Here is a 25,194-nt window from a genome sequence, read left to right on the forward strand (position 1 = left end):
ATCTGTACACACAGTAAGGTGACCACAGACTGAAAGATCTACAGCCAACAGAGAGAAGGACAGGCATTTATAGAGCTCAATCCAGATTTAGGGACACAACGGGGGGATGGGGTACCTCACAGCTGCTAATGTCCAGGTGTAGGTCAGTGATGTGAGGATTGGATGACAGCCCAAGGAACAGAGCCCTGTGAACAAACACATGGACGTCGTCATTACTGACAGCATTACATGCCTCGTTGGAGAGACTTAGCATTCTATTATGTGCTTCCATGGCTGATCTCCATAATAAATCAAATCAGAAAAGGTCTATATGGACACTGTCAAAGCGTTACGCAAGTCTTAAAGGATTAAGGGGAAAAGAGCTTAGAGATTAGTTCGACTCCTCTGGTGTGGGCCGGTGGTGTTGACAGAAGAGAGCTAAAATCAGGTGCTCAGTTGGGTGTGACAGACTGTCTTGCGCTCGGTTTGTGTTTGTGAGCAGGGAGGTAGTATGACCCTGTTTGAAATGCTTCATTTGAAAACATTCTGGCTTTCCCAAAATAGCAGCTGCGTGAACATCTTGATTCTGACCTCAGTTATGGGTGCAGAGCTCTAAAACTAGAAATGAATCGACAGAAAGTTCTTCAAGTGGGCTTTTCACACTCAAAATTGTTAACCCTTTAATGAATACATCCAGACAAAAACAATGGAATATGATTTGCTGTTTGTGTACCCTTTTAGGTAATAATAATAACAGATTTAACAGTTTATTTATTATGAGCCTCCATTGAAGGAAAAAGATGTCCATTAATAGTAAAAGTCAAATATTATGAATAATCCAATTCAAAAGTTTAGGGTAGCAAGAATTGCTACAGGACATACAACTGTTTTCAACACTGATAAAAATAATAATATGAAATGCGTCTTGAGCATCAAATCTGCATATTAGAATGATTTTTGTAAGATCATGTGACATTAAAGACTGGAGGAATAATGCTGAAAATTCAGCTTTGCCATCACAACAATAAATTACATTTCAAAATATATGTAAATAGAAAACCATTGTTTTAAATGAATCATTAATTATATTCCACAATATTGTTTTTACTGTATTGTTGATCAAATAAACAGCTTTTGTGAGCAATGCAGAACAGAAAGTACTTTTACCACTAATGGACAGTTTAGCTAAACATGTTTTCCAAAAATGATGACTTACACACTACACTTTTTACTTGTACACTACACAGGGGGGTGTGGTTGATTTGATCATCTCAGCAAGCCCTTCGATCTATATTACATCAATGCCTGCCTTTTAAAAATTCACGAAAGTGAGTGATTTCACTGCTGGCTTCATGCTGACATAAAAACTGTGTATTCTTGAAAACTGCGTAAATGGATAGTTCACCAAAAAATGTAAATTCTGTCATCATTTACACACCTTTTCCACCGTACAATGGAAGTCAATGGTCACCAAAACAGTTTACCAACATTCTTCAAAATACATTATTTTGTGTTCAGCGGAAGAAAGAAAGTCACTTTGAAACAATATGAGGTCAATAATGATGTAAAAAATGACAGAATATAATTTTTTGGGTGGACTTTTCTTTTTAATATACAGCACCTGAATGGTACAGATAATTAATTTAGGATTCAGTTCAGGATAGCATGATTTACAATATGCAAATCCTGGGTTAATGTTACATGGGTTATCTTGTTCCATAAAAGTCACCCAGCTTAAAACATCTTAAACCAGCCTAATGTGGTAGGCTTGTCTCTCAGAATGTGAAAATCTGGTTTGTTGGCTTTAGAGAGGAATTGGGCTTTAGAGTTGGTCAGGCTGGGAAACCAACTAAATCAGATTAAACTAGCTAAGCCAGTGTTAAACTGCAGCATGAAAAGGCAAAACGCCGACCGGGCTCACCTCAGCACGTCGGGAGGCATCTTCATAGACGCCAGACTGATGTGAGTGAGGCTGAACGCTGAACTGAAGAACTGACGGAAGGAAGGAAGTGTCTCTCTCACTTTCCTAAAAGGGTGACAGAAATGAAGGGGATACTTTTATCCATAATACATCATACCATGCTTCACAAAACCCTGAGCAATAAGCCATAAAAAGGCTCAAAAGTATACCCTCTGGCTTATTAGAAAAAGCGTTGTTTGTATCTTTATTACGTGTTATACATTTTAACAACGTTCAACATTTTAACAAGCTATCTTAGTTTATGGCATAAAACATTGGACTAAACAAATAATTTGGGTGGGGCAGAACTAGACAGGGAAAATGAGAAAAAGAGAGAGAGGCAGTCAATGAGGGATACGAGGGGGGGTCTAAAAACATGACAGTTTATGATAGCATTTCTGTGTTTGACAGTGACATTATCATTTAAGAGAGAGAAAGAGAGAGAGGGAAGAATATGTGTAAACGTGTTAACAAGAGCAGAGAGTGTTAAGGGAACATTCGCATTTAATATTCATGGGCTCTCTGTCTTATCAGCTCAGACAGATTTACATTGCTGCCTTCACATGGCACTAGCGTAGCCAGATTTACTCATACACACATGTGCCCACACACCTCGTATGGAGATGCCCATGTGTGCAGTGGTTCTGTGTTGGGATGTGCACGTTTCTGAGTGGGAGTTGAGGTGGGAGTTTGTGAGAGGATGAAATTAGCACTAGAAAAAAGAGGCTATGTTTGCAATAGCATACTAGAATACTATTATTATTGCTGCATGCTGAGCACAATGTGCAACGACCTATTACATTTGTCAAAAATAGAAATAGAAAGGCCTATTCACACCTAGAACGATAACTATAAAGATACATATGATGATATCTGTATTAGCATTCACACCAATGCATAATTAATGTTCTGACTATTTTAAGCGTTATGTCGTCTGCCACTTTAAATGCTCAAGCTCTAGATTTTGATTGGATGTTAATGTTTTTTAACGTTCATCAGCTGGAAAAAATCGTTCTCAAAGAAATTCCAACGAGATTTGTGTCATTATGTGGTCATGTGACAATGCAACATACTGCTGTTTGAAACATATTTCGGCATAATGTGTCAACAAATATTACTACTAAACAATATTGCACAGTATTCGGTGTGTAGTAAGCTAGTATTTCAATCCCAACACAGCCAAAAAAAAAAGATTGTTTCAATCTTTAGACACCCAATCATCTAAAAAAATTCATCCCTCTGCAAATTCAAACCCATTTAAGAACAAACACATTTGTAGGAGTTGCAAATGATGAAGAAACCTTCCAATCTGAACAATAAGTTCAGCTAAAATTAGCCTCATTTTTCAGAGTTTCTCATAATGCCGTTAACGTGCCGAGAGGGGAGATGGAATTGCTGTTCGGGTTCAGAGGGAGTGAGGGAGGAAGATGGATCATTGCATTTCTGTATCTCCTCAGCCTACAGCTTCTCACATGCAGGCACATGCATGTTTACTTGCCATGCCATAGGCTTCTATCATAAAGCTAATGATAGAGTATTGGTAGAATTAAAAAAACAAAACATTATTTGCTTAATTTATGAGCCGTTTTTCCAAATCAGGTTTTGAAAGATTTGGCTCACTCATGGAGACACAATTTTTCACACGAAAACCTGTTTTCATCTGATGCTGTTGCAGTAGCTGTATTGCCATCTGTGCAATATGCAGGTCCATCAGCTCTATCTGATCGCTCATGTCCCACTTTAACTCGTAATGTATTACTACAGGCACTTTTCCCTGCTGAGAAACCCATTTACAACCAGCTTCTGATGGTAGTTAAATCCAGCTGGTACAAGCTGATCATGTATGGTAACTAACAGGTCCAAGCTGGTCTGGATGGTTGATGAGGAAAAGTATGAGCAGACCTGATGCTGACCTGTTAAACCAGCGATTCTAAGCTGGTTAGAGCTGGCAGACCACCAGCAACCTTGTTCTGCAAAATATTTTTTCTACAAAAATATTTGTGTTGTTTTCAAGTAACAGTGAAGACACCATTCTAAGAAGACATGGGGTATCTTTTCATTGTTATGCGGACGATACCCAAATTTATATACCAATCAAGAGAAATGATCCTTCTGTCTTTACATCCTTACAAATTGCCTAGATGAAGTTAAATCTTGGCTAGCTGCATTTTTTTTATCTTTAAATGAAAACAAAACCGAGGTGATCGTTTTTGGGCCCACTGATAATTCTCAGACTACCAGCTTCGATCTAGGTTGACTATACGCGTTTAGATCTACACGTGTACGAAACCTGGGCGTTCTGCTAGATGAGTCTTTAAACCTTGACAAACACATTTCTTCTGTAATAGGCTCTAGTTTTTATCAACTTCGTCTGTTGTCTAAAGTCAAACCTTTCCTAAATCATAAAACTCTAGAGATGGCTGTTCATGCTTTTATTACCTCACGTTAAGACTACTGCAATTCACTTTACTGTGGGATTTCAAAGTCTCAAATTGCTCGTCTTCAACTAGTTCAAAACGCAGCTGCAAGATTCCTTCTTAATAGCCGTAAAAGCACCCATATCACCCCAACTAGAGGAAGATATTAAGGTTCCTCTAGAAGTTTGAGATCCAGTGACCAGAACCTTCTATTAGTCCCACATTCCAGACTCAAACGCAGAGGGGATCGAGCGTTTTTTTTTTTTTTTAAATGAAGATAGCCCCTTCCTTGACCACTTTTAAGTCTCTACTAAAAACGCACTTGTTTTCCATGCCTTATAATTAAAATAAATAATAATAATAATATTTTTTTATTGTAATTGTTAATTAACTGTTTTAACTGTGTTTTAGCCAAGTCGTCTTCATTTATATATAACGCTTTTAACAATGGATTGTTTCAAAGCAGCTTTACAGAGATAAACATATAATTTTAGCTGTGTTGTTTGTTTACCTTTTCCCTTCCTTTTGAACCTCTGTACAGCACTTTGGTCAGTCGTGTGGCTGTTGTGTAAGTGCTATACAAATAAACTGAACTTGAACATAAAAAAAATTCATAATTAAAACAGAAAATAGTTTCTTAAAAAGCAAAATTGCGCAAAATAAAAACACGTTTATATTATTTTTTAACTACATAATGTTTTTTACTCACTAAATTTTATTGGGGTTTTTTATGCGTACGAAATTATTTGCTTTGGGCACGAGAAAATTAAACTTCAAGTTACCATTAATTCAAAATGGACAAGTCTTATTTTTTATGCAATATTGCAGCATTTATTATAAATGATTTATCCATCTCTTCTCTTCTCTGATGATGTGTTTACTGGCGCGAGGGCGGGACAACCTGTCACTCACATTACATCACAGCAATAGCAAACCACAACCACCCGATCAATTCCCGATGGACATAATCATAAGTCCCACCCTACATTTTTTAGGGAAGAAAAGATTATTACAATTTCCATTTCATGCCATCTTAAATAGAAAGATCTGGGCCTGGTTTCAGACAGGGCTCATATTAAGCCAAGATTAGGCCTTAGATCAATTAGGACATGTAAGTATCGTTTATAACCATGCCTTAGAGAAAAAAAAACATTATTGGTGTGCATCTTGAGACTAAGCAATGGCACTGACATATTTTAAGAAATGACAGTGCAAGTTGCTTTCGGTCAAAACAGGGTAAACATAGTCTGGGACTAGGCTTAAGTCTGTGGAACCGGGGGCTGGTCTCTAAAAATAAACCTTAATATCTTCAGAAATAACTTTGCTTCTCAGATAAACACCTTGTTTTGATATTTTTTACTGAAAAACAAGACAAAATACTGATGAAATAATGTGAAAACCGTGGGCACTTTAAAGGGTTAGTTCACACAAAAATTAAAATTCTATCAATAATTATTCACCCTCATGTCTTTCCGTAAGACCTTCGATCATCTTCAGAACACAAATTAAGATATTTTGAATGAAATCCGAGAGCTTTCTGACCCCACATAGACTGCAACATAATACCTTAATTTTATGAAGCGACAAGAATCATTTTTTGTGTGCAAAAAAACTAAAATAACAACTTTATTCAACCATTTCTTCTCCTCCGTGCAAGTCTCTGATGCTTTTTTGCACACAAATAGTATTCTCGTCGCTTCATAAAATTAAGGTTGAACGTCTGTAGTCACACGGACTATTATAACAATGTCTTTACTACCTTTCTGGCCCTTGAAAGTGGTGATTACGTTGCAGTCTATGTGGGGTCGTTACTCGTTACTTCTTTAAAAAAAGTAATCCGTTACTTTACTTAGTTACCCCATATGGAAATTAACTTTTTACGTTACTCGTTACTTTTACGTTACTTTTATGTTGCTTGACTTTGGGCAGAACCCAATATCTGTCCCTAAATGTGTAGGCCTACATTAAGTTCTACTATGCATAATGCCATATATAATGCCATAAATCAAATGCCATCATTTATCAAAATTTTGAATATTTATGTAGAAATGCCCGTTAATGGATAGGCATATGCATGGGCGGCGCTAGGGAGGGGCTAGAAAGAAAGCCCCCAAGAAAGACCAAAGCTCCCCGTTAGCACCCCAAAAAATAATTTCTGGAAGCAATTATATTCAGGCTGTATTGAAGTCCTGAACCGCATCGGGAAGAAAAAAAAATGGAAAATTTCGACATAATAAGGGGACATTCTTCTAATCTGCGTTAAGCCAAATTAAGCGTTCTTATAATGGTTTTCTATGGGAGGAAAATGCTTAACGTGTAATTAAACACGTTGCGTTCATATTCTGGCCTCATCTGATTTTTTTGTACATAGTATAGCCTACTTTATTATGATTTTAGTATCATAATGATTAATAAATGCACGCACAATTATCCGTGAACTTGATAAATGTTGCAGATATGTTTTACTATGCACGTAAGCAAATGCCTTTCAACTTACGTGTGCAAAATTCAGAAAAATGAATGTGCAGCAATTTGTACAAATAGAGTCTAGGCCTACTATACGTGTTGTAGCCATTAAATAAGCGCATTTAGTTTCATATTTGTTCAAATATTATAATGTTATTTTTTCCATCTATGTTGATTATGAAAAGTGAACAGCATGAGGAAGATGGATGCGCAATATATCGGGAGACATGGAGTGGGTCAGACATGATTTTGACCACTTCATTTAGTTTTGTTTTGAAGAAAGCCTTTCTTTAAAGTGAATTTCGTTTTGTATAAATTGTATCTTAATTTTAATAAATTTTTTATCAACCAATTGCCTGGATTTAATAAATAAGAAGCAAATATAGCAGACAATATAATCATGACATGGAGGCGCCGGCGCGGTCACTTGTTGCGCGTGAACTGGAGCGCACCTCATCATAAATTAACCGAAACTCAGCGTATGCCTCACAGGCATGATAAATATATCTATATATAGAAAGCTTGAAATGTCTTTAAACGAAACAATTCAAAACGAAAAGAAATAGGCTACTCTCTGATTATGTAATCCATTATGTGCATTTCTCTCTGTAGGCGACGTTCACTACGGAGATGGCGATCGCTGTCAAATCTGTCAAATGACGGAGATCGCTGTCAAATCTGTCCCTGGGAAAAGTAACGTTTCGCCGAATTGAAAAAGGAACAACGTTTCGTTACCAAATTTTCAGTAGTAGCGCGTTACACTACTTTTTACCCGAAAAAGTAGTTACGTTACTGTACAACACTGTTTCTGAGGAACTGACTGAGATGAGTCAAACTGACTTGTGATGATGTGCGTGGTTGAGGCAGGGAGATGCTATGAAACGGATTCAAAAGTGACAGATTATCATGCAAGAGGATGTGGGAGGCAGTTTAGCTCACCTGTGAGAAAAGGAGTTTTTGGACAGGTTCAAGTAGGAGAGATCGGCACAGCAGCCCCGCAGCAGAGCTCCAAATAGCTGAGAGGAAATAAAAAGAGAATTGGAAAAAAAGAGAGGGAAGGAGAGTGGCAGCAAAAGAATGATGAAAATTTGAATAATTCTGTAATTTAGGACCATTAAATATGACAGAAATATCAATACGAAATCAGAGATAAATTGCTGTCTGGCATTCTGGGTGCAATGACATAAATCATGGTGTGTAAAAAGCAGTTTGGCAATAACAAATTCAGAAGAATGAGGCACACTGTCAACTCACAGAGTCTACGGTACAGTCAGTGCCTGACAGATCCAAATGCACCAGGCAGTTCGGCTGTGCCAGGAACAGGTACAGATTCTACAATGAGGAAGACGTATTGAGGCTGTTAATAGTGGTGTGTGTATGTGTGTGTCGTGTACCTGCCTCTGTATACGTGCAAGTTATTTTCAACATTCATTTGTGTGTCCTCACTAAGAAATCAAAACCAGAAAAACATTGTGAGGACCTTAATGGAACATTAACATTATATATTATACGTATATGCCTATGAGAAATTAAATGAAAAGCTACACACTCCATCAAATAGGGTTAGGAGAACTGTTGCCAAACATATCACATGCTAGAAACATAATAATTACTGCAATAATGATCCAATCATTGACTTGAGCATTTGCCTATTTGCATTTGGAAGTGTGTGTGTATGTGTGTGTGTGTATATATATATATATATAAAACGAGCTGTGCTAGTAGTGTACTGTTGCGGTGTGAAACAGTTAGTGTGAAACTCGCGGTTGTGGTAAGGGTCGTGACATTTCCTAAACATGCTCAAAGTGGTTGACCAATCACAACACACTGTTCCAGCTGACCAATCAGAGCACATTGCACCTCTTGGACAGAGAGGCTTCATAGAGAAATGAACTATACAGAGTGTTACTGACAGACTAAGAAGAGAGGTGCTGCAATAATGTAAAATATGTGAAAAATAATGCGGTTTTTTTAACATTCAAGCATGATAACCTATTCTACTACACCCCAAAAACAAAATCAAGACTTTATAAAAGGGCATAATATGACCTCTTTAAGAACACTAGAAGTAAAAGTGAGATAAAAACAATTTCTAACCGTTGCATCCTCTCCAGACAGAATCCCTGGGTTCTTACTCAGGTCCAGATGAAGGAGAGAGTTGGAGTAGTCATCACTGGAGCACAGGGCCTGCGAAAGAGACGTGACACCTGGGGGGAAAAGACAAGGAAAGGCTGAATCATAGAGCAAATCTAAAGTTCACAAGAAAAAATGCTTCTATTTTGCTTGTTTTAAATAAAACACATTTTTCATTACATATTCAATTAAATTTCAGAATGTCGTTGATATTTGTAGCATTTGGTATTTCGTCCTTCTGCTTCAATGAGTTTTAAACCTAATAATTATGTTCTCCGGTGTGATTTAAGAATGATAAAACAAGCATCTTGAGCTTTAAATGGAAGCAAAAACATCTGTCTGTCTGTACAAAGGAGTTCACAAATATACATATTTGATTTGAGACTTAGAGACTTTGTGTATTTCCAGATGTAAATTAGATTTTGAATCCCAGATTCTCAATGTGGTCTCAGACTTTTAGACTCCACTGTACATAACCACCAAACCACAACAACATGCACAAAATGTTCTGTAAGCACTAAGCAGGGTGGATTTTCATTTAGTTTCTAAAGAAGAAAATGCTAGTGATTGCCTTTTGTACTATGAGACAAAAAGACAGCTCTACTAACTCTGTTAGGTGGCAGTTTGCCAGTGAACTCAGCCAGTACGCTTCCTCACCAGGGAGTAACAAAAACATCCCACTGCGCTCTCTGAAAGCAGGAATTTACTCATCAAAATGTTACCCACTGCAACCTTTCATGATACAGTAGTTTTCAGTTTTGCCTTTCACAGCTGCTGTAGTTCATATTTTGATATGTAAATTCTGTTTTTACTGCTGATATGGTTTCACTTTGAAGTTCACAATAAATGCTAACCGGATGTGGCAGATGCCACAAGTTCATCTTACTTCTACATTCAAAGTTAAAACTTCTGCAATGAAGTCGTCACAAAACAGATTATAAATAAAGATTAATGATGGGAGCTATTTCGAGTGGATTTTGATTCATGGCGTGTGCTGGAAGGCTATCCATCCATCCACTTGGTTTAAAAATGTATTGATTGAAAAAGAAAACCAGAGGTTTAGCAGACCCTGGGAGCAGCCAAGGATGCTGATAATTGAGTCTGGGCTCTCCAAGAGAAGACTAGCTCTTTGGTCATGAATCTGGAGCTCTCAAGTCAGATGCAACTAATCCATCGATAATCTTACTGATTAAAGAGAGAACAGGAAGTTGATTCTAGATCAGTGGAGCAAGAAAACATTATTTTTACAGCCTGAAATGTAACATAGAGATTGCAGATCTTCTGTAGACCATGTGTCCAGACTGAGATTTGACAAATTATTGTTTTGTGCCAAGTTTGAGATTTTTCTTTTTTATATCTGATTTGGGTGTGCATCACGCACGCAGGTGTGTAATTAGATAGATAGATAGATAGATAGATAGATAGATAGATAGATAGATAGATAGATAGATAGATAGATAGATAGATAGATAGATAGATAGATAGATAGATAGATAGATAGATAGATAGATAGATAGATAGATAGATAGATAGATGTTGCTAGAAAGGCTAACTGGACATAAATGTAATCTCACATTAACTTTCTTACATGCTTCTATTTAATATTTTTATCAGTGAATTGTAAGGGAGCAATAGTTGTTATAGACTTAACCAGCAGAGGGCGTTACACCTCTAGAGACCGATTACTTCTGAACACACCCTTTGAAGAGAGCGACGTCTTGGAGAGGTTAAGTAGACGCAAGCCTTTACTGAGCCGACACACTTGCTGGATGAGATTAGAAACTCCTATAAGAAAACAAACATCCACAAACACATTGGATCAGTCACAGACCAATTTACATACAGCGTATTATCATACACCTTCAGGCAAACACTGACATTGTTGTAGTTACGTTCACACACGCACACTTGTGATGTGATAGGCAATGACATGTGTCAGGCATGATGGCAGGCTGAAACTCTGACCCTGACACATATAGAGGACGTACCAGTGTTGGAGAAGCTACTGTTAGTGAAAACCACAAGCTACTGACAAAAAGAAGCTAATTAAACTAAAGCTACTTAAAGGGGAAGTAGCCTTTTAAAATATGCAATTCATTTATTTATTTTAAATCATTTATAAAATCTTAAAGGGGTCATATAATGCCATTTTTGTACAAGCTAATATGATTCTTTAGGGTCTAAATTAAAAGTTTGTAATATACTTTAATTAAAAATTCTCATTAGTATTGTAAGAAAACACTTATTTTACCTGGTCAAAAACAGCTCTGTTTTCAGCACGCCGTTTCAGTGCATATGCCTTTAAATGATCATGAGCTTTGCTGACTCCGCCTCTCTGTTCTATGCGTACACCAGAGCCGGCTCTGGCGTACACCGTTTGTAACACAATAACACAATAACCATAACACGTTGTTCAGTATAAACGTGGGATTATGCATTATATTGAGAACGTCATACATAGAAAACATGCCGTAATGTACCCTGAGTGTAAACCTTAGACGCATTCATTGTGAAGCGTGCAGCTAGCGATTTACAAGGATTAATATAAATATTAATATAAAGTTTAATAAAACGTTACACTCAACGCTGCAGGAACAATAAAACGCTGCAGGAACAGGAATAGATGGTACCGATCCTTTCAGGAGCAGCTTCTTAGCAAATCCAGCTTTATACTGACTCTCGTTTATAAAGCAGTCTGGTGTGTGAAATGATTCGCGCAAACATGAGAGCATTGACGTTGCTTGTGGGGAATATTCCCTTCGAAAACAAACTCAGCCACTGCGTCTTCGGCGGTTCGGATTTAGGAACATTAAAATGACTGCTGTGTTCGTTATTACACCCAAGAACAGAACACCACAATCGCTTAGACGCCATTCTGCTCATAGACAGTGCTCCAGCATATCAACCGCGCCGGTCCGCGACTCTGCGCAGACTATGATTGACAGCTGGCTCACGAGCGAGGGCGGGTCTGTGTTGAAACGCGGCTGTCATTCAACAATCGTGGGAGGGGCGTGCGAGCTTGTGACGTCACAGGCTCGAACGGCTCGATTTGAGGCAGGGGAAAACATATAAGGAGATTAAAACAAAACCACTGGATGGATTTTTATCATTATATGATGGCTGTGTACAGGCACTGCCAACACACATTTCAGTACAATCAACTTGTAAAAGTGCATGTACCATTATATGACCCCTTTAAAACATTTATAATAAAAGATATATATACTGTGAAGTTCACTTTGTACAGCACTATTGGCCAACTCGAATGTTCTTCCATTGTCACACTATTAATAAATGTATTTAAGATGGTGGCATTACTAGTAGTTGCTCTCCACCAAACACTGTACAGTAGGCTACATACAAAATGACACAAAAACACGGACATTAGAAAAACCACAGCACACACACAAATCTAAAAGACGCCATTTTCAAATCAGCTACAGATTCAGCACAATCAGCCAGCAAAACATAGACAAGAAAGAACAAAACACACCCACTCAGAGACAGAAATAGCAGACGCTGATACAGAAAGTGTAAAACAGACAAAAGCAGGTAAATAGACAGAGGAGGGGAGAGAGAGGGATAGTAGAACCAGAGAGACTTTGATGCATGTACCTTGGTTGTCCAGTGTATTGTGGGCCAAGTTAATGGAGTGTATGACTGATGCTGGATTTTCTGACAGGGCAGTGGCCATTTTCTGTGGGAAATCTCTAAATGACAGAAAGAAAGTCAGTAGAAATGGAACTGCAATAGAAAGCTCTGCACTCTGGGACAGAGATGAAATACAGAAGCAAAGATGTGGCAGGGGAATAAGACTGGGAACAGCATAAAGGGAAAAAATGACAGTGACAGAACAAGAAACACACTTTTAGATGAAAAGAAAGAAAGTGGTCGGAGTGATGAATAACACAAAGAGAGCAATAGAGAGATTTATAACTCACGCTTTAAGGCCCGCGTTTTCCAGCGTGAGCTCCTCCAGACTGCTGGATTTACTGACAGAGTGCAGAATCTGTTCTACGACCTCTGAACTCTGTGTGTGAGTGTGTGTGAGAGAGAAGGAGAGAGAGAGGGGGAAAAGGATCAAATCACTAGAGTTTAATTCTTCAGGAAGACTCACCATAATGACTTCATGCACAGTCACAGACTTTAGTTTCAGACTGACCGAATACCATTTTCATATACCATAGTATTAACATGGTACTTTAAAGAATATGATCGTATTACCATCAAATTAGTGTCCAAAACCGCATGTAGAGATAATAACCCTAATAATAATACCACGGTACGGTTTTCTACGTAAAACAAACAAAAACAGAAAAACAAAAGACTTGGACATAGTAAAGAGAGAAATGGTTATAAAAGGATATTTACAATGCGCAAGTCTTTGCAATAAAGTTTGGTAAACCATGAGTTATACGCCATGGCCGCCACAATCACCGCAAGGTCCCTGTGACGAAAAGAGACACAGAAGAGAAAAATCAAAACAGATTGTCTTAGTGAGGTGCTGCATCAACCAGAGGCGTTCTCACTTTGCTCATGCAACCCCTCGTAAGGTTGCATGCGCTCCTCAAGACTAAAATAGAGATGTTATTATTCAAGAAAAATGATAGATTCAGCAATAAACGCACACTGAGAGGAAAGCCAGGAGAGGAAGGGAAGAGGACAGTGTGGATCGATGGGAAAACTGATGCCAGGTCAGTGAATTACTCAGTGCAATGTGTCTATGATACAGCTTTTAATATTGGCCCTGAGCCTAAAACCTTTTTACCCGGTAGACAGAGCGGACCTTACTGCACTCATATGGAGAACGGAGAAAAAGGCGACGAGGGAAAGAAATGGAGAGGGGTTTCTCCTGTTGAGTACGGCTGATGGCTGTGTTCTCATTTGCAGCTTCGTCATTCCTCTGTTTAGACGCTGTAGTGAGGCTGTAGGCAGTGTGTACTCAGCTGTTTTCTCTTTCTAAATGAGAGTTTCTCTACATCACCCGTTCGTCTCTCTCCCTTTAGATGTTCTAATGGAACAAATGCTTAAAAATCAATGACATAACATCTTCAAGACAGATGCAGCATCTAGATGGTAGTTTAAGTGTCCCCGCTGGTGAAATAGCAAGAAACAAAGGGATGGCAGTTGAAGTGCTCTGCACTATAAAGGCTTATATGTTGAGTTTGTGTCTAAAATATACTTCTTTTTGCAAATATTTGATGTTCAACTCTAAAGGCAATGCAAATAAACTCCACTCTTCTTTTAATGGAAATATGTCATTGCCCACATTTGCATGCACATCGTTTTCTGATGAAGGACCATATTTTACTTGTAAGAAAATCCATTTGAAGATGGCAGATGTGTTTTGGGATATGGTTACTGGTGTCTTTCTAGTCTGAGGTAGACTATCTTGGACCAGGAGCAAGCCAGTTTAATGTGGTCAAGTTGGTTTTTGGAGGCTGGGGATCCAACTAATAACCTTGCACCATCTAATGACATGCATCAAAACACAGCTATCACTTTAAAATGGATTTTTCAACATGGCTGGTTAAACCTTTATTCCATCTACAGTACACATATATATATATAATCCGCACAGTATTTATCACATTATTAATCCTCAATCATGTTCTTGACACCAGCATACAAATGCGCTTTAAATTTCAATATGTAGTTCATGAGACTTGTCCACTGTCATTATATAGATTTTTTTTGTAAGGAAATCAAAACGTTTTCTCTGAAAGCTTTTCTTTTTTACAACAGCTTTTACTTCTAGCAGTCATAACAACTTTCACTTGGACATGTGCAGATATACACAGAACATTACCAAAAAGGTGTTTACATGACAGAAAGTTTAGATTAATAAAAGAATATGGCTGCAGCTTTCTTATTCAGATTGATTTCTAGAAACCGGTATATTGGCTTCATCAACTTAACGCAATTTTTTTCACATGTTTGCATCATGCATTTGTAACACAGCATGCAAATGTGGTCAATGACGGAGCCAAAGCCATTGCTAAATTACACCAATCGTCTGAAAGACACTCACTAAACTGTATATCTGAAATGACAAGCACTCTTGTCAGGCAAAAGCTCTTTTTAAAATGCAAAAATGATCTTTAAGTGGCTGCACTCCCATTAGAGTTTCATCATGCGACTGCTGAAAAAATTCTTTTTCAGCAGATAACCGGAACTGCCCTTGAGCAAAGTGCTCAACGAACCGTATCATTTCTCAGAGTCAGAGAATAAATATATTAAGTGCATTTCCTTTTTTTATGTGTTAAAGGCGGCAGGGTCATGTAGGTAAAAGTGCAGAGATGACGTTCGTTTTCACAGGTCATATATATTTGTAATCCTGTTTCAACTGGAAGAGAGTTGTGAACCAGCCTTCAGCCTGCAAACACAGACCCAACATCAGCAGAAAATACAGAATCTGATCTGGAATCAGTGAAGGAACCTGACACCGATTGGACGGATGTAAAAAGAAACAGCATGACTCCCACCGGGGAGGAAGTCAGCAGAGACGCCACAGGAAAGAGACTAAATGTATTATTACTGTTTCAATTCAGCACACATTCAAAGCACTGGCTGACATCAGCATTCCTGTGTCAATTATCATTCAAATCCCTGTCAATACGAAGCAATTAACGAAGCATAGAGATATCATTAGACTAATCCTTCCAAAATGAAGAAGCTTTTAAACCTCTGCTCTGTGGGATGTAGAGATGGCAATGAAAGTAAAGGCAAGCAATTAGAGGTTGCAGATACAGAACATGAATATTAAGATGAGATGTAAATTTGTGTGCTCTGGCTACCCGCTTTCCAGGTGACTGAAGTCCAACAGGTTAAACTCCCTGTTGTCCTGCGAATGATAGATGGTATCCACATCCTGAAAAGAGCAAAAGAGATAGAGGAAGGCAGAGAGACCCAAAAAGAGGAAGAAAACATATTTAGAGTGCAATAACAGCGGTGACACATACAGAAAATGACACAGCTGGCGCTGAAGATATGTTTGTGGTTAAAGTAAGCTCTTACCCACTGCACTTCCTCTTTGCAGGTGATACCATTGTAATCGCACAGAGCTGCATAGGTCTCAGAAAAGCCCCCTGAAATGGGAGAAAGGAAAAAAAAATGCCTAAAAATGAAAAACTGCCCTACATGTATTTGTACAAATAAAGATTTAATGGTTTTTAGAGCACCGGAGGCAAAGAACTCATTTTATCAAACTATTTCTCGCTGTATAGGATTATCGAGCAGAGTTGTTATTGCTAACTAACACTTCTGCTATTTAAATAAAATATAAATATTATTTGAAAACAAACTTGTATTAAAATGAGAAGTGTTATTTTGGCAACCAACAGAGAAAAATTAATTAAAAATAAATCGAAACATAAAAAACTAATACAAATGATAAAAGCAAAACCAAATTACTAAATCTTAAAAGGGTCATGAACTGCATTTTTTTTAATGTTGTCTGAGGTCCCCATATAATGTAAAATTTTTACATAAAAAAAAAAACATCCTAATTTAGAAGTAATAAAACTATTTTCTATCCTGTTTTTTTGATAGGCATCCCACATTCAAGACTTGGAAGTAAACATCAACTGCTATGATTGGGTTTTGCATATTAAAATCATTTTCAACGTCCCCGCCATTACACGTGGAACTAATTTGAAAATCTTTTTTTTAGGATTACAGCGAATAGCTTAGATCGAAACGATAACAAAAGCAGCGTTCTTTACGATACGTGCTTTCTTCCGTATCTGATAATCCAACGCATTAACCCCATAAATGCCGGAGCAAAGGAAAGAACAGCAAATCGCAACTATCACAACTTTTCAGTTTGACTGCGTCGCTACAGTATAAATACTCCGATCTGTACAGATAAAGCGATGGTGAAAAATGAAAAAAAATATGCGATATTACTGTTGTATCCAATGTAGTTGCCATTGCATCATCTTTTATTTTCAGTGTCTCTGAAAAGCCTGCGTCGAACTGTGTCTTGTTTAAAAAACAAATCGGCAGTAAAGAAGCGAACAAACCAACAGTGTCTTACTGACGAGATCTGACCGGAACTTCATAAAGAAATAAATCTCATCCATGCTTTCGTAATGTTAGGATCACATGGATGGCAAAGCAAAGACAGTTTGTTTCCACAATTTGGCACTTTTAAAACGTCTTTATTGTAATCCTCAGAGGCATCTCTATGGTTTTGTTGCTGGAGTAATCCTTTGTTTGCATCTCTCATATTTACTACTACAAATTGGTGGGCGGGGCTAAAAAGACAGTGATGTAGAAATGGAAGTTGATCTTTTCGGCGCACTATGACATAATAACGTGACAAAGAGCTTAGTTTCAATAAAAGCTGTTTTTGGACTAACGAGGAAGTTTTGCAGTTCTGAAACTTACAGGATATTTTTATAGTACAATTCTTATATGTCAAAAGAGCATGGACAATTTGATTTCTCAATTCGTGACACCTTTAAACAAAAATTGAAATATTAAAATAAAAGCAAATATTTTTTTTAATAATTACTATAATAGTATATAAATAATACTAAAATAACACTGTTCTTGTGCTGGCTATACAGTTATTTGACACATCTCAGGATTATTTAAAGCACCAATAAATTAATAAATAAATACTATGTATTTCTGAAGAACAAAAAGTTATTTGTGGAACTCCTCTAAGCGATTTTGTGCCACTAGTGACACTACACTCCCAGTTTTCCATTGTTCTACCAAACAGGTAGTCTTTCTTCTGTTTACAGGGACACTATGACATATATTTGAACAATATATGTCAATATGTAGGGACATATTAGCAATATTTCAAAAAAAGAGCTTGAAAGTTTGTTCTCCTATGCCATCAAGACTGTGAAACCCTTTTTGTTTCACATTTTTAAGTCTATATAAGTCAAACACAAGGACTGTGTTCTGTGTACTAGCTGCACACTGCACATCTCTCCCTGTCACCGTATGAAGGGCACGGAGTAATTTGCATAGTCTTTCTTATACCCACTATAACTGCTCCGTATAATGATTTTATTTTACTTTTCAATTTAGAACATTTGTATTTTTTTTTTCTTAATTTATGTATTTGGCACCGTTTTAATTCTGTCCTTCACTGTCTACAGCTGCAGTGGCAAAACAAATATTGTTATATAATTTGTCATGAAAAGCAAAGAGCACCAAAAACAAGTAGATGGCATAAATTAAGTGCAAAATATTCAAAATATTCTTTGAGAAAACAGCAGTGGTGAGAGGGGAAGAAAAAGAGATTAGAGAGATTAAAATCTGGTGTATAATCAAAATATTTATGAGCTTGTGTGTGGATGCATGAACTATATGTACTTCTATTTCTCTCACCACATGCTCTTTGCGTCTCCACTGAACTCTCAGAACTTGGAGAAAATTTCCGATTTCCGTCAGTAACATCTCCATCTGCGTGAAAGATGGAGGGGCTGAAAAAGAAGAGGGAAGGGGGAGAGAGGGATTCGCAATGCATCAGAATCTCAGTTATTCCGACCCAGCATGTGAACACCTGGCCAAAGAGCTGAAACAGGAAAGAGAGCGAGAGAGTTGAATACTAAGACAGAAAAAGAGTGCTATTATGCATTGCACTAATCTCCTACTGTCTGAATATGAGAAAATCTCTCAATTAACTGCTCAGCAGTGCCTCACACCCCTGCTGCTCTAGCAGATACTGACTTCTATAGGCAGCATTATGGATTCTACAAAAAAAACTACTGTATTTATTTCACTTTGCAATGTTTAAATAATGTAACAACTTTTGACAGGACTTTATAAACTTAATATATATTATTTACCAAAGTTTTCATTAATAAGCATTTATTAAGTTTTTCTTTGTTTTTACACCACGAGGTGGTTATGTTTGAAATATGTTATGCACATCCATAAGTGCTTTTACCATATATAAAGTATATATACTGTGTATATATATATATATATATTGTACATATATATAATATAATACATATATATATACACATACAAATATAATATAATATAATAAATATAATATTGTTACGGTTGGTGTATGCAGGAGAAGAAGAGGAGATCAGGATTTCCAAAAACAATATACTTTACTTAATAACACAAAACAACAAACAGGTACAGGCAGGCAGATGGGCAGAGGATACAAACACACCTAACATAAACGATAACCGACCAGGAGTGAGGGAGAACACAGGGTTTAAATACACATAGAACAGAATGGGGAAACAAGGCACAGCTGGGGCAAAAGAACTGATAATGACAGGTAAACAGGTGAATTAACTAAACAGTAACGAGGAGCGGGAAAATAGAAACAGGACTGAACCAAATACACAAAGAACGGGGGAAAGACAGGACACACATGTAACAAATATAATATAATATAATAAAAATGATTTCCATTACACGAGAGTAGATGTTAAAACTTCATGCTGATTTGTACTCGGCTTTCGCCAAGATAAGCAAAACTAAGACGTAGCTTTACAGTAAACTATGCTTCTCCATCCATTTACGCTTCTTTCCATAAGGTGGTGTGACTCCCCTTCTGTCCGGCGTTAACGGCAGCAGTGTACTTGGCACGTCAGCGCATGCGACTACAGGACCAGCACGACAACCGTCTGGATTGAACCGAGTAGTAGGGGACATCTCTAGGGTCTTCAAGTGGGCACCTTCCGTCCTCAGTGTTTCGTCGACTAGCCCACGACACCTCAAGAGGGCTCGACAGTGACTCTGGCGTCCCAGAGTCACCCCCCTCCGTCCCCCACTCAACTCAGCCCAGCTTACTGACCTCTACATCCCTCCTGCTGCTGAGACCTAACCACAATCTCACAATCTCTCCGCAACCCGACCATACGCGCCAACCCGTTTGACTAAGGCTGTCGAGCCCCACTGGTGCGTTAATATGCAGTTTCAGTGGACAACGGTTCCGTATGGCATACCACCTACCGCAAAACACAATATCTGCCCGACCACCCGTCATTCACACAATATCCACAGGAACGTATACAAACAAACCAACAGACTCTTCAAGTTTTCAAGAATTCTACGAAACCGTAGCGTGGCGGCCTGTACACAGCCAGCTAGAATCTTTCCGTCTCAACCACAGCCAGTTGCTGCTCCTTTCTGCTGCTTCAGATAAGTTATTTACTGTGCGACGCAACTCTTGGCCGCTGAATCCGATGTCTCTGAGGAACCGGGTTGTAGAGTGTGCTACAAAACCTCGACAACCCACTTCCACTGGATAAACCTGGACTCTCCATCCTCGCTGTTCTGCTTCAGTGGCCAGATGAGCATACCGCAGTTTCTTCCTCTCATATGCCTCATCTACAGCATCCTCCCATGGCACTGTTAACTCTATCAGTTGAACAATGCGTGCTGATCCAGACCACAAAACAATATCTGTTCGTAGGTTAGTGGTGGCAATCTCAGGTGGAAAAATAAGCCGTTGGTCAAGATCAGCCAGCATCTTCCAGTCCCTAGCAGCTTCCAGTTGTCCTGGGCGAGAATTGGTGTTAACACCTTTTCTTGGTGGTTGCTCGCCTGGGCGGAGGAATATTATCTTCTGCGTGTAATGTTTTGCTAGAACAGGTGGCAACTTATTGGTCATGTTACGCTTGCCTTCTAATGCTAAAGCCAAACACCACAGTACTTGGTCATGGCGCCAAGTAAACCGACCTTGGCTAAGAGCCACCTTACATCCTGTCAAAATGTGCCTTAATGTGGCAGGTGATGAACACAAAGGACAAGAGGGATCCTCTCCTACCCAGAGGTTTAGGTTCTGCGGTGATGGGAGAACATCATATGTTGACCTAATAAGGAAACTGATCCTACTCTCTTCCATTGACCAAAGGTCTTGCCAGCCCATCTTACGTTGTTCCACACTCTCCCTTCTCATCCACTCTCCCTGCTTGGCCTGGGAAATGGCCTTTATACACCTCATCCTCTCCTCCTGCTGTCGCACCTGTTTATGCTCTTCAACCCTTCCACTACTTGTCGTCTAACTTCTCCCACCCGAACTGTGTCCTTTAGATCCCCATCGTACCATCTCCCAAGACTCTTCACTGGCTTCTCAGAAACTGTTGGTATTGCCTCACCATTAATGAAGAATGTTTTATCTACTACCTTTCCTTTAACTATCGAGATGCTCCTTGATTTAGAGGGCTTAAATTTCATTCGTGCCCATTCAATATTATCTGTTAACTTCCCCAATAACCGATTAGTGCAGGCTACTGTTGTAGTCATGGTTGTCATGTCATCCATGTATGCTCTGATTGGTGGTAGTCGCATCCCAGAAGCCAAGCGCTCTCCTCCTACTACCCAGCTTGATGCCCTCATGATTACTTCCATCACCATGGTAAAAGCCAGTGGAGAAATGGTGCATCCTGCCATTATTCCAACCTCTAGGCATTGCCATGCAGTGCTGAATTTTTGAGTTGAGAAACTGAATTGCAAATCTCCAAAATAGGCTTTCACTAAATTTGTTATTGACATTGGTACTCTGAAAAAATCAAATGCTGCCCAAAGAAGCTCATGTGGCACTGAACCATATGCATTAGCCAAATCTAGGAATGTCACATGGAGCTCCTTCCTCTCCTTTTTAGCTGACTGAATTCGTTGCCAGATAACATTTATGTGTTCTAAGCATCCTGAGAACCCTGGAATGCCCGCTTTTTGAACTGAGGTGTCAATGAAGCCATTCTTTAACAGGTAGGTGGACAATCTCTGGGCAATAATGCTGAAGAAAATCTTACCCTCAACGTTTAATAGTGAAATAGGACGAAACTGACTGATGCTTGTAGCATCTTTTTCTTTAGGTATAAAGACTCCACCTGCTCTGCGCCATGCTCTAGGTACAACCTGTTTTTCCCATGCCACTTTTATCAATTTCCACAGAATTCGCAGAACTCCTGAAGCACTCTTGTACACTCTGTACGGAACTCCATTAGGCCCTGGAGATGATGAAGCCCTTGCCTTTCTCACAGTCTGCTCTACCTCTTCAATATAATATAATATAATATAATATAATATAATATAATATAATATAATATAATATAATATAATATAATATAATATAATATAATATAATATAATATAATATAATATAAGCACTAACTTTTGGACGTAACAAGTCTATAATGAAAAAACACTAGTAATAAAACAAAGCAAACTGTGATTGGTCGCTTTATGTTCGAGTGGGCGGTTCTTGGAATGTGGACCGTTTCGCTGTTTAGTCAAAGTCTGGCTATGTGGGACAGCAGCAAACCTGTGGGGTTCTTAGAATACTTACGTGTAGATGGAGTTGTTGAAGATCCGAGAGAGAGCAAAGTTGATGTGGTTTATCAGCTGATCCAGGTGCTCATTAGACTGCAGCCTCAGTGAATATGTGGACTTGTCTGTTTCTATGACAACCTGTGAAGGAAAGAACATGCTTTAGTAAAGCAAAACATTTAAGAGAAGTAGTGGAAAAAAAAATATGGCAACAAAACCTAAAACACTGGAGCCCTGTAAATGCTTTTTCTACCTGATTATCCGGGTGGGTGTTCATTGCCCGAATCTCCAGGAAGTTGAACGTTTGTTCCACCTGAGGGGAAAATGAGCATCATACATAAATCAATCTAAATCAGATTACTGCAGTGCTTTGAGATGGAGCAGACAGGTGCGTAATTGCCTACCGTACCTTGGTTGGTATCTTGGGGGCCATGAGGTACAGCCGCCAAGTTGCCAAAACCTGAGAGACAAAAGAGAGTTTGAAAGCACAATTAATAGGGCAAGATTAAGTGCAAAGTGCAAGACTGTTCAAAGAAATAATGGTTTAGGTTTCCCTGGAGAACAACCTGTTCAACTGAATCCAAGTCATAGTTTAACCATTTTGTCAACTGAACACTTTACTCACAAAGATAACGCTACAGTATAACTTATTTGTTAAATGTGTACATTATGCAACACAAATAACCTTATAAAGCGTACTTTATCATATTTAATACGCACATTTCTAAGGCCTCTGAATTATCAACATGATCAGAACTTTGCTGAAAAACCTGTTGTACACAATCTAATACACATCTGCTGTCATTGATAGTTTAAACATTTTTAGCAAGTAAAAGGCCTTTTAATAATATTCTAAAAACATTTCCCCCACAGGAAGTGGTACACGTGTCTTTTTGCTGTGAAAAATTTACTGATTTTCAAAGTAAACGCAAGTATAACTTTTATATTGTTAGTTACATTTCAAGATGAACACTTTCTGGACTGAAGAAACTTAGGTTTACATGATGCATCTTTTTTTTTTTTTTTTTTACCATGTTAAAATGTGATTAAATCAGGCTTTTGAACAATCTCTAAATCATCATTGTATTGCATTGTAGTTTTTATTGTCGGGAGTAAAACATACTGTATAATAATGCAGAGCTTTGATCATAAAATGAAGCGTTTAGATATCATCTTATCTTACTAAGACATATTATTGAGAGATAGAATGACAACTTATATTTATATGCACTTTATATAAGTAGCTAGTCTGCTATACTGGTAAAAAGATCTTATTTATATGCACTTTATATAAGTAGTCTGCTATACTGGTAAAAATATCTTATTGATTTATATTAAAAGCAGCAATCTATCAGAATTTCATCTTTTTTGACCATATAAATATAAGCAACTGCACCAAACTGGATTTGGGGCCTCTAAATAAAAATGTGGTGGGTTTTTTTTTCTCTCTCTTTGAGAGCTCCATATTCTCCTATATCATACTATACCAGCCATAAAAGTCTGATTTATCAAATATGAAAACACATAGGCAAACTTTTGTAAAAAAACAAATTGTCTAAAGATTTAATAAACCATTCCAAATGTGATTTTTCTCATTATTTCATATGTCAGGCTTTACAGGGTTAAGAAAATTCTCAAAGCATTTTAATAATTAATTTTAATAAAGATTCAGTGTTATAACAAAATTATGGAGACTGGGCGCTTCTATGGGTGCTGTTGTTTATGGATTTCACATGTGTAATGAAGTGAGGCGAACAGTGTTACAGACAGATGAGTAGGCGCAGAGAGGACGGAATAAGGATTTGTGTGATGTCTGAGGATTACAGAAACATAAAAAGAGGGATTGTACTATATTTTAAGAAAGGGAACGAGTGTGTGTGTGTGTGTGCCTGAAACAGTACGATCAGGTCTGGAGAAACCACTTAATCTCATTCATAATTTAAATTCCTATAACACACTTCATTTAGGCTTTTGTGACACCCCTCACACCAGTCCCTCCCTTCCCCATCATCTTAACCAGTGATTCTCAACCAGGGGTCCGAGTGTCACTTGGGGCCGTAGCATAACTTAGAATTATTTAAAATAATATATTATTATTAAAATAATTGACATTAAGATTAGTATATTAAAACAAACTAGCTTAATCAAAACACTAAAAAAAACGTACAGTCAAGATGTAAACTGACATTTTCTTTTTTCCCATCTAATAACTATTATCTATTGTCTATTGAGTTGGGTCTATTTAAATCACATGTCTATTTCTGGAATCACAAAATGAATTGGCCAATTAATTTACCTGTGTGTGTGTGTGTGTGTGTGTGTGTGTGTGTGTGTGTGTGTGTGTGTGTGTGTGTGTGTGTGTGTGTGTGTGTGTGTGTGTGTGTGTGTGTGTGTGTGTGTGTGTGTGTGTGTGTGTGTGTGTGTGTGTGTGTGTGTGTGTGTGTGTGTGTGTGTGATGGACAGTGGTGGGCCAACGAGTCAAAAAGGCTGAGATTCAGTGATCTAAAGATCAACCATTCTCCATCTGCCCTTTCTCTCCTCTGCAACATTATTCTACTCTTCCCGAGATGTTCTTTGTTTGATCTACAATGTATATACTTCAATTCTCTCTTCATTTTATCTAAAAAATGTCCAACTTCCTCTTATTCAGTGCGGTCCCCACATCCTAGGCCCCCTGTTTTCTTCACCCTCCTTCATTCGTCTATTCTTTTTCTGCCCTGTCGCTTTCGATTCTTCAAGGCCTCCCTCCAATGTATTACTAATGGCACCCCACCAAGAAGAAGAACCAGAGATGGAGATCCCAGATTTCTCCTTAATAAAGACTCTGTATAGGCTTTGATGGTGGGTTATTCGTATAGGGTTTGATGGCGGCTGGGGTTGGATGTGTAAGTCTGGGCGTTTTCAGTAAAGTAAGTTCCTGATGCTTTATCAGAGTTAATAATAGAGACACAACCATTGAGCGAGAGATGACAT

At 38.1% G+C, this 25,194-nt stretch overlaps 1 protein-coding gene across 2 annotated transcripts in view; it reads right to left on the reverse strand.

The window, feature by feature from the left end:
* The window catches only part of carmil3 (capping protein regulator and myosin 1 linker 3), a 57,065-nt gene that overhangs the window by 19,943 nt on the left and 11,928 nt on the right, over positions 1-25,194 (reverse strand). For both annotated transcript variants that reach the window (XM_056241128.1, XM_056241127.1), the window contains exons 3-17: positions 22,631-22,681; positions 22,475-22,534; positions 22,241-22,362; positions 18,307-18,401; positions 15,973-16,043; positions 15,753-15,826; positions 13,327-13,402; positions 12,897-12,985; positions 12,571-12,665; positions 10,654-10,740; positions 8,920-9,029; positions 8,077-8,154; positions 7,762-7,838; positions 1,901-2,005; positions 116-185 (exon numbers count right to left, since the gene is read on the reverse strand). In XM_056241128.1, coding sequence (XP_056097103.1) covers positions 116-185; positions 1,901-2,005; positions 7,762-7,838; positions 8,077-8,154; positions 8,920-9,029; positions 10,654-10,740; positions 12,571-12,665; positions 12,897-12,985; positions 13,327-13,402; positions 15,753-15,826; positions 15,973-16,043; positions 18,307-18,401; positions 22,241-22,362; positions 22,475-22,534; positions 22,631-22,681 — 1,260 coding nt within the window. The remainder of the gene's footprint in view (positions 1-115; positions 186-1,900; positions 2,006-7,761; positions 7,839-8,076; positions 8,155-8,919; positions 9,030-10,653; positions 10,741-12,570; positions 12,666-12,896; positions 12,986-13,326; positions 13,403-15,752; positions 15,827-15,972; positions 16,044-18,306; positions 18,402-22,240; positions 22,363-22,474; positions 22,535-22,630; positions 22,682-25,194) is intronic.

Source organism: Rhinichthys klamathensis, unplaced genomic scaffold (genome assembly GCF_029890125.1).
Source record: "Rhinichthys klamathensis goyatoka isolate OS25496 unplaced genomic scaffold, OSU_Roscu_1.1 h1tg000631l_1, whole genome shotgun sequence".
In the NCBI taxonomy this organism is placed as follows: domain Eukaryota; kingdom Metazoa; phylum Chordata; class Actinopteri; order Cypriniformes; family Leuciscidae; genus Rhinichthys; species Rhinichthys klamathensis.